At 38.8% G+C, this 13,880-nt stretch overlaps 1 protein-coding gene across 1 annotated transcript in view; it reads left to right on the top strand.

Annotated features, from left to right (window-relative positions):
• Window positions 1-13,880, top strand: part of RYR3 (ryanodine receptor 3) — a 537,566-nt gene that overhangs the window by 225,216 nt on the left and 298,470 nt on the right. Inside the window, exons 20-25 of the mRNA XM_019551798.1 lie at window positions 5,240-5,456; window positions 5,694-5,798; window positions 7,574-7,677; window positions 8,580-8,663; window positions 12,567-12,726; window positions 13,281-13,428. Coding sequence (XP_019407343.1) covers window positions 5,240-5,456; window positions 5,694-5,798; window positions 7,574-7,677; window positions 8,580-8,663; window positions 12,567-12,726; window positions 13,281-13,428 — 818 coding nt within the window. The remainder of the gene's footprint in view (window positions 1-5,239; window positions 5,457-5,693; window positions 5,799-7,573; window positions 7,678-8,579; window positions 8,664-12,566; window positions 12,727-13,280; window positions 13,429-13,880) is intronic.

Genomic DNA, 13,880 nt, shown 5'->3' with positions numbered 1-13,880 from the left:
CCCCCCCCAAACGAAAGTACAGTGTTTACTTTCATTTCCTGTCGCAGCACCTCAGGCCTCAAAAAACAGCTTGGAGGGCTGCATGGCAGCCTGTGGGCCATATGTTGGACAAGCCTGTCCTAAGGAAGCCTACCTGAAACTCTGTAGTATTACAGGCAGCCCAGGACACATCAACAACAAAGAACAGCTGAGAGGACGCTCCCTCCAAGGTGCTGCACTCCTGTTCAGACACTAGGTGGTGCCTCTGTTCTCTGTCAACACTTCAATCAAGCTGTGACTGCTTAGTGTGTTCACTGATAGCTGAAGTTTTGGGGGGTTTTTTACAGAATTTGCTGGCAGCCATGTTTAGCCAGAATTTTTACTGGCAATCCATACATTTACTGACAGTTGCCAACCCTGGTCCTTTCCTACATTGACACAGCAACCTCTTCTGAGCTGTTTAAATCCTTTGTAGCAACTTCTCCTATAAAAACATAACACAGTTGTAATTCAGATGATTAAGGGAGTGATTTAAAACTCTGTCCTGAAAACACAGTTTCTTTAATTCTACTCCAATTTGTTTAATCTCTTTTTAAGATAACATAAATTAACTGACAGAGAAGTAATTAAAAATAGATGTTTTAAACTGTTAAAAGAATTTGAAAAAAATGAGGATCCAGGTGTGTTGATTTGAAATGTCACTATTTAGAGATAAGCATCTTCCATTGTTAGTAACTGAACAGGTGGTATGTTAAATGCTGGTACCACAGGAGTCTCCTTTTCTCAGAACCTGTCTGTATCCTAGAACAATATTAGCTGCTTGACATATTTTGTCATTCTTCCTAAGAAAATTAAGTGTAATGGACAGAGCTGCAGTCACAGCTGTATTGGACATTGGGCAATATGTTCTACAAAAATATATTCACTTTAATTTTAAAATAATTTTTGTCTGTTCCAGTGATAAAACTATGTTCTCCGTTGAATAAACAATATATTTAACTTTTTGAGTATACTGTGAATCAATAAGATCATCTATTTCTCATTAACTTTTAGTAGATATTATGCAAAAATAAGAAATTCTATGAAATACGTATTGATGTTATCTCAGTTAATTAAAGTACAGAAATTGGAAAAGCAAGAAATACATTTTTAAAACTATCTTTATTAACTTAAAGTGAATGGAAAGTGAATGTAGAGTGTTGCATATAACAGGGGCTATCTACCCTAAAAAATGAAATGTTGGAAGAGCCAATATGTTGCATCATTTTAACAATAGATGGTTTCTTGGGCAGTGCCAGTAAAAATTTCCCATTGCCACTCCAGTAGTCCCATAGCTGTAGAGATACTTCCATATTACTACATAAAGATTAGTTCTGGGAACAAAAAAAATCAAATATTCATATAACGGCCCAAGATAGTCAACAAGATTGTAAAGTAGTGAGATCATGATGTACTATTAATTATGGTAGAATAATAAATAGACATGGGGAGTGAAAGAAAGCCTGAATCATTCATTTTCCAGATCTGGAGCGGGAATTCTTATTCTTACAATACAATACTGAAAACATAGCCGATCAAATCAATTAATCAGAGTCAGACTCTGCTCTGACCTGCTACAACACCAACCATAAGACAAGGACAAAAGAATCTCTTTGGTTGTCACCTACAGCCCCCGGCTGGAACACCTTAGGCATATCATTAATGACATCCAGTCCCTCTTGGAAAATAATGACCATCTCAAGGTAGCCATGGGAGACAAACCTGTCCTTCCTTACAGGAAGTCCTCCCTCAAACTACATCTCTTCAGCAACTGGCTTAGAACATATTATCACTAGACCAAATACGATCGATTATAACATCTGAGGTTCATTCACCTGCTCCTTTTCCAATGCCCTATATACCCTCACCTGCTTACAGTGCCCCTCTGCTATCTACATTGGATAGGTGGGGTGATCCTTATGTGAAAGAATGAATATTGATATCAGTTTCAAAAAGTCACACAAAACTGTGCCAAAATGCTTAAACTTCCCTGGACAGTCTATAACTAAACTCAGAGTAGCTGTTTTTAGACAACGAAACTTTAAAAACTAACTTGAACAGGAAATTGCAGAACATGAAATCATTCATGGACAGGATTATGTTACCTGTGGATTAACCATACATTAAACCAATACTATGGATTTTTTACCCCATTACTTGGATTAGCTTTTATGACTCCTATGTCCCTCAATGGATTCACTGCTTTATTTTTCTCTCTCCTACCCACCTCACCTCTCTTTTTTCCTCCTGTTTCTCTACCCTTTGTATTCTAACTATTGCTTTCTATTGAGAAATTCTGCTTCCTGCAGTCACTCCATAGCATATGATGAAGTAAGCCACTGATTTTGAAAGCACATGCATCTCTGACTTAGTTAGTATATAAGGTGCATATCTGCCATAACTTCTGCCTGCCTTCAAACTAATATGGCTAATTATCTCTCTCTCATCACTATATGTAGGCAGCCAACAATGATTAGCCTAATTTGCTTCAGATCTGGTATCAGTTTACAGTATGACCTAGATGAAAGGTAGCCAACCTACAGCATGTGTGCCACAAGCGGCACTGGCAACCTTTGTGCGTGGCATACAGCAAACTGAGTAGGAGACAGGCAGCACACCCACAGATAAGGCAGGAGGCAGAAAACAGTGCAGCAGATCAGATAGGGAGCACAAGACAGGAAGCTGAACAGCAGATAGGGCAAGGGAAGGGGATCAAAGTAGCACTCTAAGAGGGTAGGGAACTAATTTGTGGCACACCTGCTAAAAAGGCTGGGCCCCACTGGTCTTGATGACCCAGGCAGGTAGTTTTCTTTTATTACCTTTATGTCCATTCTCTTATTAAAAGTATAAGGCAAAGGGAGTAATAGAACTCTGTAAATTAATGGATGTTTTTAATATAATTAAACTCATATCTGTAACTCTGTGTGTGTATTAGATTTAGAATTTTTGCAACAAATTAGCTGTTACTATATTGCTTATGTTAACCATAGACTTATTCTTGAAAAAATTATTACCATATTTACTCAAATTTAAGTTGACCCTGAATTTAAGATTACTCCTCTATAATTAGATTCTATATGTGGAAAATGTAAAAATTTGCTATAATTTTGCAGGTATATAATCTAATTATTGGAGGGTTGTCTTTAATTCATCCCCCCTCCCCTCCCCCACTGCTATAGGAGTGAAATCAGTGGCTGGGCGGGGTTTAGGTGGCTGGAAGGGGTCAGGTAGCCCCCTTGCCCTCTCAGCCTTCTTGTCCTCCCTGCCACCAGCACCCCCACCTTGCTTACAGCCTCTGCTGCCCCCTCAATCCCCACAGTCTCTGCACTTTCTTCTCACACCCCAGTCTGTCTCTTCCCCTTCCTCACCCCCTTACTGTCAGACACTTCTCAGCTCTGTTATCTCATGGAGCATAGCATGTGGAAACGCAGCCCCTGCTGGCCAGTCAGCAGTGTTGGCACTCCTGATTGGCCGGGCAGGGGATGGAGTGTCCATGTATTCCATGCCTGGGAGGAAATCTAGCCTGAGCCAAACTGTACCTGAGAGTAAGAAGGGGTGGGGCAGGGGTGGGGGGGGAGCAGAATCTATAGAAGGCAAGCAGAAAGCTGCTGCGGGTCTGAATCTGGCTCAGACTGGGTTCAGGGCCAGATTCAGAGCCACAGAAGCTGCCTGCCCCTGCCCACCTCTGATTTGTATGCGAATCTAAGATCAGGAGCTTTCCCTCCCATGCTGACTGGTGAGGGAAAATACCTCATATTAGATTCAAGTAAATAGCATAGGTGTTGAGTTTCTTCCTGTGTGTGATGGAGCAGTTTTAGTGCTCCGTCACTTTAAGGGCTGGAGCATCCAGCTGCCAAGTGGCTGATTGTGGTGGCAATTTTCAAACTTAGGCCAGAAAGGCAGCACTCTGAGTTCATCAGCCAAGGAGACAATGTCAGGCTGAGCTGCTCCTGGAACACCTTGGAGGTTGAAGGGTGAGGCTATAGGGAAGAAGGAAGCCTCAATGGTCCTGGGTATGACTTTAAGCTGCACCCTGCCGGAGAAGGGTGGCGTGGTGGAGCTACCTGTGGTGGGTTAGCTCCCCAGAAATGCCAGACCAGTTACCTCCCCAGTGAAAAGCAAGGAGGGGCACCTGAAAACCCCAACATCCTTGGTGGGTTTGATTTACACAGGGGGAGCCCAGACTCATGGGCAGGGCCCAGGTCAGTGAAGGGACCTGGAGCAGCATACAGGCTCCCCATGAGACCTGAGGTTGCAGAGGCCCTGAGAGTTGGCCAGGCACAGCTGTGGCCACCTGAGCCTCACACGGTGTAAGGCTGTAGGGTTAGAGGGCCAGGCATGGCTGCAGCCACTTGAGCCCCATGGGGTGGAAGACCCCAAAGGAGCCCTTGTGAGGGGGCAGTAAGGAGCACCAGTGAGGGGAAATGAGGGGCTGTGAGCCCAGTGTATGGGGCCAGGGGCCCAGTGTGTGTTGTGTATGTTTGTCTGTCTAAAGAAAGAACCCAGTGCAAACCACTGGAGAAAATATCTGTAAGGATGCTGGGACTTCGAGCTCTGGTGAGGAGTGGGAGTCCCATGTAAGACTCTGGAGCACAGGTCCTAGTGGTACTTAGCTGGGGGAAACATCAGCAATGCATGGGACACGTGTAGGAATGACAGCAGTGTGTACTTATCGCCCATGGTCATTTGGGCACACAAAGGGAAGCCTCCCGCCTATTTAATATCGCAGTCATTTAACAACAAGACGTGGCAGATGAACAAGGCAGACAGTTTGCTCAGAGGCAAGGGTGGGGCCATACTAGTACCAAGCCTGGAAGGTGCTTTTGTCACACTGGGTACATAGATTATTTTTCGAATTTAGGTTAGTACACTGAATACTCCTATTGAAATTGAACTTTGCCCCTAAATCATGCATACTTTTAAGAACTTCACCCATATCTTTTTAAAATAAAACCAATGCATTCTGAAATAGGAATTTATGAGTTAGTCATTTTTTGCATTTAGCAAGGATTGACTGTTTTAATCAAATTGTAGATTACACTAATGTTAGCATTGGTTATTCTTAGATAATTATTTTAAACTTTAAATAGTAAATACAGATCTTTATAGACAGTTATTAAAATAAAGTAACTGAAGTATTTTTATCACTTAATTGGTTAGTTTCCTTGTTAATATGTGCTGTGCTTCTAAAGCATTTCACTTCTTCACTCCAATTGAATAGGGTTCGTTTCCTACTCGGTGGACGTCATGGAGAGTTTAAGTTTTTGCCCCCCGCTGGCTATGCTCCCTGCTATGAAGCTTTGCTTCCGAAAGAGAAGATGAAATTGGAACCAGTAAAAGAGTATAAGAGAGATTTTGATGGAGTTAGGGATTTGCTGGGTACAACACAGTTCCTCTCCCAAGCGTCCTTCATTCCTTGTCCAATAGACACCAGCCAGGTACGTCCACCTTATAATTAAGGAAGTGTTACATAGATATTATTTAGAACCTAAACAAGCAATTAAAAACATTAAATCTAGACCATACCCAGTTTTAGCCATGAACTCTATGGGCAAGGGAATATTTGATAATATGGTAAATGGTCTTGGTGTAATTTATTATAGCTGAAGTTTTTTCGGAGAATGGAACATTATTGAATCTTTTCTAATTTGTTGAATTTGAATTTTCTTCTTTAGATTGTTTTGCCACTTCATCTTGAGAAGATCAGGGATAAACTGGCTGAAAATATCCACGAGCTATGGGGAATGAATAAGATAGAGCTTGGTTGGACATATGGCAAGGTACAATTCTGTCAGTAATTGCCTATGAACCAATAAATGTTATGATTATTAGGGAGCTTATAGGACTTCCTGTAATTAAATCATATTGCTAGTCTAATGAAGGTTTATGGGAAGGAATTTTCTAAAGTGCTTGCTGATAGCCTAACACTGTATCTTTTGATGCTTTGGTAAAGCTTCCAGTTAGGCCAACACTGAATGCTCTTGAAATCCTGTCTGTAATGAGGCACCACAGACAGGCAATCAGTTACTATGGTGATGGGGCTCACGTAGGTATTTCAATAAAAAATCTTGCCTAGATGGAGATTATGTTCTGTCTTTGATCAAAGCTTTTTTTTAATGTAGCTATGAACTTGGGCAGAGAGAGCAGAATATGTGTCAATAGCAGCTCACCCTCTTAATTGCCAATGAGAGAAAGCAGTTTCATAAGATGAATGGGAAAAGGAAAACTTGACCTGAATCTCAGCCTATCCTTCAATATGAATTAGAATGGGTCATCTGAAATTTTTAAAAAAAATAATGAGTTAACTTTTGTTAACATTTCAATTTGGCAGGCTTTTGAATGTCAATATTTCAAATGGAACACGAGCAGATATACTAAGATACTATGGTAAAAGATTTTTAATAGTAATTTTAGACTGCTCACTGCAAAAAGTACTAGCTGTCATGTGAAAGAGGCTTCTTTTTCAAATCTTTCAACACCGTTTTGCAAACATAAGTAGTTTCATTTTCAGATAATACTTGCCCTGGCACATGTTACACTTAAGACATGATTAACGAATTAATCATGTCTGAAGTTATTATCAGGCCACATGTTCAATTAATTAATGGCGTGATAAAACAAGGAATAAGCTGCAAAGTTATTTCACACAAAATATGAAATAACGTTGTGTCTGGTTCCTATCACACCATTGATGGAACATGTAGCTCCTGGAAGGCTGGCACTTTGATGGAACATGGAACTCTGCTAGTAATAATCCTTGGCTGGAGCTCCCAGCTGCACGGTGCACCACTGCAGCTGGGATTTTCGTCAGCTGATAGAGTTCCCAGCCACTGGAGTGCATCATGTACCCCTGCAGTTGGGCACCCCATCAGCTAATCGAGGCAACCAGTTGCAGGGGCACACCATGCACCTCTGTGGCTAGGAGACCCATCAGCTGACAGGGCTCACAGCTGCTGGAGTCTGCTACTTGCTGGTGCTCAGAGAGCCCCAGATAGTGATCCCAGTCTCCCCCAGCACCAGTAATAAGCTGTGATGGAATGTGATGCTCAGTCACACCTCCTACCATGCACATCATACCTTTACTTGCACATATGCCATGGGCCTTGCATATCATTTTTAGATGCTTATCTAAACTAATGCATTATTTCTAATAGAACTGGAAAACAATATAAAATGATTCCATAAGGTTTTTACATGAGATTGTGCACATTACAGTAAATCCTGCAATCCTGACTCAGTGAATTACTCATACATTCAGTTAATGATTTTTACTGCATAAGAACTGTAGAATTTGGCTTACTGTTGGTCTTTTTATGCAGATTTTATGTCTTTTATTGTATTTCATGGCTACAGGGCATTCTTCAATGTTTCCATGATTAATTTATCATGAAAAGGCTCATTTATGTAATACTGAATAGCTGTCATTAGGTATCCAAAGACGGATAATATGGTTTATAATACTTTTATCTGTGGAAGGAACGAATACATTTTTGCTGTACTAAGATTGGTTTGACTTTAGTAATAGAACAGTGTATTTTCTTCTTTTGTATTGCAGGTACGAGATGATAATAAAAGACAACACCCTTGTCTTGTGGAGTTCTCAAAATTACCTGAAACAGAGAAGAATTATAACTTGCAAATGTCAACTGAAACTCTAAAGTGAGTTTTAAATTTAAGACCAAAACACAATCAAGTTTGATATATTTGTTGAATCTTCATTTTAAGATACCACATACCATACAGGTGGTTAAAATGTAAATAATTTTGGCAGTCAGGTCCAAAATCTATGCAAAACAATTTGTACCATTATTGCTGTGGGAGTTCTGTATTCATTCTGAGATAGCAGACTTTAGCCTTTTTTTTCTTTTTTCTTTTTTTTGCACAAATATGCCCAAGGACACAGTCTCAGCCCTTCTGGCTTTACTGCTGTTGGTATGTCCATCTGAGTATTACTTTCTGGAAATTGCTGAAAGACAAGCCTGATTAGACTCAAGAGTACCTATACACATGCTCAGTGCCTGATTTGATGTGTGTTAATTAACATCCATTGAAGTAGACTCAGTTAATCGAGTCTGCTGGCATGTGCCTGCAGACTCCACATCATGTTTATTCAGCATCCCTGTGCTTCAAAATGATGCCCCCATCATTTTGGAATGGGTGCATTAACTAAATCTCAATGAACAAGTTTTAGTTAAAATGTCCCCGCTACCATTTTAAAGAACAGGATGTTGAATACACAAGACATTGTAGGCACTTTAATTAGAGTGGCTCCCAAGAGCTGCTCTAATTAAAGCACTCCCATCCTACCCCAGAGCACATGTAGAGATGCCCTATAATGTTTAAAACTTATTTTTAACTTGAATTCAATCTCCTTTGTTACTTATGTTAGTTTTGATCATTCAGAATATTTATTTTTATAATACTTCGTAAATCTGGAATTAGAACTGTGTTTTTTTATTGTAAGTAACAAAAACTTGATAAAGAAAAACAGCATTTTCTTAAAGACGTGAAGAGAGCTGTAATTTTACTGTTTTATAACAACCAACTTTTAATTTTTTTAGAACCCTTTTGGCCCTTGGGTGTCACATTGTTCACTCTAATCTAGCAGCTGAGGAAGATCTTAAAAAGGTCAAACTTCCTAAAAAGTATGTATCTTTATTACAATTGCTGTATATTCATCATAATTACTAATGAATTACCTTACTTAAAATGTATGTTCACATGATAGTACTGACTAGTAGCAGGCACTTTCATAGCTTTGTAGATGCCATAACATTTTCTCATGTACAAACTGCCTGCGCATGTGACTGGCACAGGACATTTTTGATCCAGCACCTGGCTTTTGGTGATTGCTGACTGTCAGTCTTTCTGCATTATGTCATCCTGTGAGAGAAAGGAATTACCATGCTGCAGTGACACTGAACGGCATTCTCTTTTAACTTCTCACTTAAACCTTACATGATCCAAGAATACATAGTGAAAAGTTTAAAGCATTATTTAGATTCCTATTCGATCATGTAGCAGAATATAGTAGATATTGTATTACAATATGTGGCTATACTTGTATGAGTGTGTTCTGCTTTCCTATGAGTTTCTCTGTTGTCTGTTTACTGTTTCACTCTGGGAAAAACTACTGTTCTACATATAAAAATTTATAAAGGCAAGAATAATTTAACCCTACAGATATGTAAATCAACCACTATTACATCAAAAATTAGCAATTACATTTCAAAATCAACATCTGGAATATAGCTTTTGAAAAATTTATTTTGCAGCTCTGGGAAATTCACAGTTCTGCATTATTGTATAAATTAGGCAACCTGGCTTTTTGTATTTAAAAGACTTTGAATGTAAAAAAGATTTTGGAATCCTTGTCCCTTTCCAGGCCAAACTCCTCCCAGCACCTCCTCCTGTGTGGCCAGATCAGGGCCAAGCCAAGCCTCCTTTCCCCTCTCCCCATTCAGCCTGGATGGGGCTCGGCCACTCCCCAATGCTCCCACATATGACTGGATCAGGCCCCTCCCTACCACCCCATATGACGATTAGGCCTACTGGCCAGATTCAGCCCATGGATGGACTGAGCACCATGTAAATGTAAAGCGATGCACCTGGGCAGAAAGAAGCTGTAAACAAAACTGAAAGTATCATTATGTCCCTTTACAATTCCATGGTATGTCCACACCTTGAACACTGTGCCCAGTTCGGGCCCACAGACTTCAAAAAGGACATAAGGAAACTAGAGAAGGTCCAGAAAAGGACAACAAGAATGATTTAGAGGTGTGGAAGGGCTTCCATCTAAGAAGAAACTAAAGCAGCTAGGCCTATTCAGTTTAGAAAAGAGACGCTTGATGGAGGATATAAGGGTTTACAAAATACTAAATGATGAAGAGAAAGTAAATAGGGATTTATTAATTACTGTCACAAAATGAAACTAGTAGGTAGTAAGTTTAAAACTAACAAAAGGAAGTTCTGTTTCACACAGCGTGTAATTATAGTATGAAACTCATGTGAAAACTGACACTTTAGCCAGATACAAAAAGGGGTTGGACAAATTCTTGGAGGAAAGGGGCATCAGTAGCTATTGAGCATGGGAATTAGGGATATAGCCTCTGAATTAGAACTCTGTTAAATGCTGGAGGCTGCATGTGAGAAAGGAACAGTGGGGAAAAAACCCTGGTGATATACTCTTCACTCTCCTTTTAGCATCCACTCTCTGCCACTGTGTGACACACAATACCAGGCAAAGTGGACCTATGGTACCGAGTAAATGGTAATTCCTATGTTCTTATCTGCCACTGATATAGACCATTTAATCAGGACCCAAGACATTTCCATAGCCTCCCTTCAAATAAGTGAATTGTGCTAAGCGGCCACCTGGGGCTTCTTTCATTCTTTTGTTAAGCGTTACTCCATTGTGGAAGCCTCAAGACCAGAGGTCTGCTTAATTCAGTGGTGCTCAGAGTTTTTGCCCTGCAGGCTGAATGAGTGCTGTGGGGCCAGTCCACTGGCTGAATTGAGCCCTGTGCCTGGCATGCTGGGATCTTGTTCCTGTGGGCCAAGATTTGTCCCTGGGGCCACTGTACCCCTGCCACCAAGTTTTCAGTCCCAGGGGGAGCCCCAAGGATCAGATGACATCACTCTAGGAACTGAATCTGGTTCTTGGGGAAGGGTTGAAAACCCCCAACTTAAGGGACTCAGAATCCCACCTCTGGCTGTGTGGACACTGCTTTGGGGTCTCCCACACATGACAATGTATATGTGGCCAATTATTTGAAGGAGAAATGGTCTTATTTATCAGTCACAGGAGTTCTTTTTGTCTGATTGTCCACATAAGCATTCATATCCTGCCCTTGTTCTCCTCTCCCTTGGAATCATGCATCGTATAGGACTCTCCAGTTGAAAGAAAACTGAGGAAGTAAAAGTGTTCACTGCCTTTTATCCCTTTAGTGTGAAGGCAAAGTGGGGCTGAATCACACTGTACTGGTATTTAAGGCAAAAAAAAAAAAAAGGCTCTAGTTGAAGCTTAGGAACATGAGAAAGTCTCAACAATAAATCTACAAGAATTCCAGTTCATGTCAAGCACTTTTTAAAGACTTCTGCCTTCGATATGCATTTTTGCAAATGACGCTGTACTTTATTGCTGAAGGCCTTATTTGAAGTTTTGTAGAATGGTTTTATTTTGAGTTCTTGCTGCTTTTTGAATGTGAAGGTTTAGGCATCTCAGGATTTCATGAGCTGTATTCACTGTTAATTTGAGAGCAGGGTCCACTGGCAGAAAAAAAAATCCAGCAATGAGAAAGCTGAAGTAAGCATATAAAACACTTGGATTATCTCTTCTACTCTGGGGTTTTCAGTCAACCAGGAGACCCCAAAAATGGAAAATGTAATAAGAAAATATGCTTAGTTGTCAAATATCTATCATAGCCTCTGCTAGTGGGATCTTGTATTGATCCTGGTAATACTTAAAGCTTTGCAAAATTTTAAGACTTCAGCTTTAAATAATTTCCTTCCAATGACCTCATTGGAGTTCAGATTTATGTGGATTGTCTTCTTATCAGTCCAAAATAATCTTTCTGTATTTACAAATTAACTTTTGATATTCTATCTACAGTATTTTGGAAAAGTAATTAACTTCTATCAAACTACCTAAGCAAAAATTGATCAAACTTCCTCATATGGAACACATTTGAGTAGACAGTTAGAAACTTTCAATGTATTTATTCACTTTGTCACAATATGAAATCCTGCAAAAGCGTCTAACACGAATGTCATCAAATGGCTCATGTTCATTATGTCTATAATATAAACATTAAAATGTACTGCTCCTTTCAGAATCCTAAACATTCTTATGCAGGACTAAATTTATTCTCTCTGCTGTAGGGAAGTAAAAGCAAAATGTTGCTGCCAGACTGGCTTGTGTAAAGTCATTAAGAGCTTTGAAAATGCTACATTTTAAATTGCACTTTAAATATAACACTGTAGAAAACAGGGAAGATCAGCACTCAAAATATTTTTCATGTGTTCAGTTACATCAAAGAAATGTTAGCATATAGCCAATGAATGCTACTATTCATTAATAGAATTATATAATTTGAAATAGTGTCTATAGCTTACATTACTTTTAAATATAATGTGAAATTCCAAATAAAAAATTGTACAAATATTAAACATAAATATCTTCTAATGTAGAAGATAGAAATAATTAAGTTTAAAATTCTCTAAAATACACCATTTATAATTTTTTGTTGTTTGTTTTAGAGCAACCACATAGGGGTTGCACAGTCAAGCATAGGGATAAATGAGATTGTTCCTGCCCCTAAGAATTTGTATTCTTGGTTAATGACAAGCTACAACACAGGGATGATCCCAAACAAAATGGTATGGTGGGCTGTGGAAAGCAAATTATAAAGTGGGGTGGGGAAGAACCAGCACTAAATGACTTACGGAAAATTGATTACCAAACTGAGAGAAAAAAACCAAAACCCTTGTATTTATTTTTGTTTCCCACAGTACATTTCACCTTTTGTGTTGTTTTCATTTGGTTACAGCTACATGATGTCAAATGGATACAAACCTGCCCCTCTAGATCTTTCTGAAGTTAAGTTGTTACCTTCTCAAGAAGTGTTAGTCGATAAACTTGCAGAGAATGCACATAATGTCTGGGCAAAAGACAGAATAAAACAAGGATGGACCTATGGCATTCAGCAGGTAAAGCAGTTTTTCAGAAACATTTGACATAGTGAAACCATTTGAGTTTGAGTCTGTTTTTTTCAGAATATTTTTTGAAATGCTAGATAGAAGGAAAAAGCTAAATGCTGAGTGTAGTATACATCTTGCCTGAAAAATAAAATTAAGCTTTCATCTTAAATTAGATCATGTGGATGGACATGTAGTCATGGACTGAAAAATACTGTCAGGGCCTGAGATGGATGAGTTTCCTTCTAAACTACTGATATGTTAATAGTAGTAGAATTCCATCCACTAATATTAATGGTAACATTTCTCACAGAAACAGTTCAATTGATTCCTTTCATTCTTTCTCTCTGTGTCATAACAGAAATTGTCTTGTGGTTTTCCTTATTTTACTTATTAGCTTTACATTTATGACTTTTTATTTACCATATAATCGTGTTTTCCCCTGTAAAAATAATAGGCCTGGGCCAAAATTTTATACAGAAAAAGAAGTGCAGAATATAACATTGGCTATATTGCATTACAATATTGATGTTGTGTGAAGAATTATTTTTTGTTGCTTCTTTTAGGATCTTAAAAACAAACGAAATCCTCGACTGGTGCCATATGCATTATTAGATGAACGGACTAAGAAATCAAATAGAGACAGTCTCCGTGAAGCTATTCGGACATTTGCTGGTTATGGATATAATATTGAGCCACCAGATCAAGAGATAAGTATGTAAATAGTAAATAATTATTCACTGTATCTTTTACTGTTCTATTCTACAACTGTTGTAGTAGCAGTACTTTATTTACAGCTTTTGGTGTAACAGTACAATAAAATGATCAATTAAAACTTATGTAAAAATAAATAACGGAATTTATATGAATTATATATTTTACTAAAAGCAATATTGTAAGATTATCCATTCTACCAGTTTACACAAGATTAAAATAGAACATAATATATGATGATGTAAAAGAAAAGGTAAAATGAAGTAGTGAACAATAAAACAACAGAATTCTGTTGAATTTTGACACTTATTTTTTGTGCAAGTAGCACGAATTTCACCTAAAGAGTACAAACAGGCTCCAAAGTATTAGAAAGAAGCCAGATTGTTTTTTCTTCATTAGCTCGGTATTTATTATTTCCCATTAATGGACAGATCCAGTTCCCTGTATTTCTT

This window comes from Crocodylus porosus, unplaced genomic scaffold (assembly GCF_001723895.1).
Source record: "Crocodylus porosus isolate Cpor-Errol unplaced genomic scaffold, CroPor_comp1, whole genome shotgun sequence".
Taxonomy (NCBI): Eukaryota; Metazoa; Chordata; order Crocodylia; family Crocodylidae; genus Crocodylus; species Crocodylus porosus.
The sequence above is the reverse complement of the archived record's forward strand: the minus strand, read 5'-3'. Positions and strand labels throughout refer to the sequence as shown.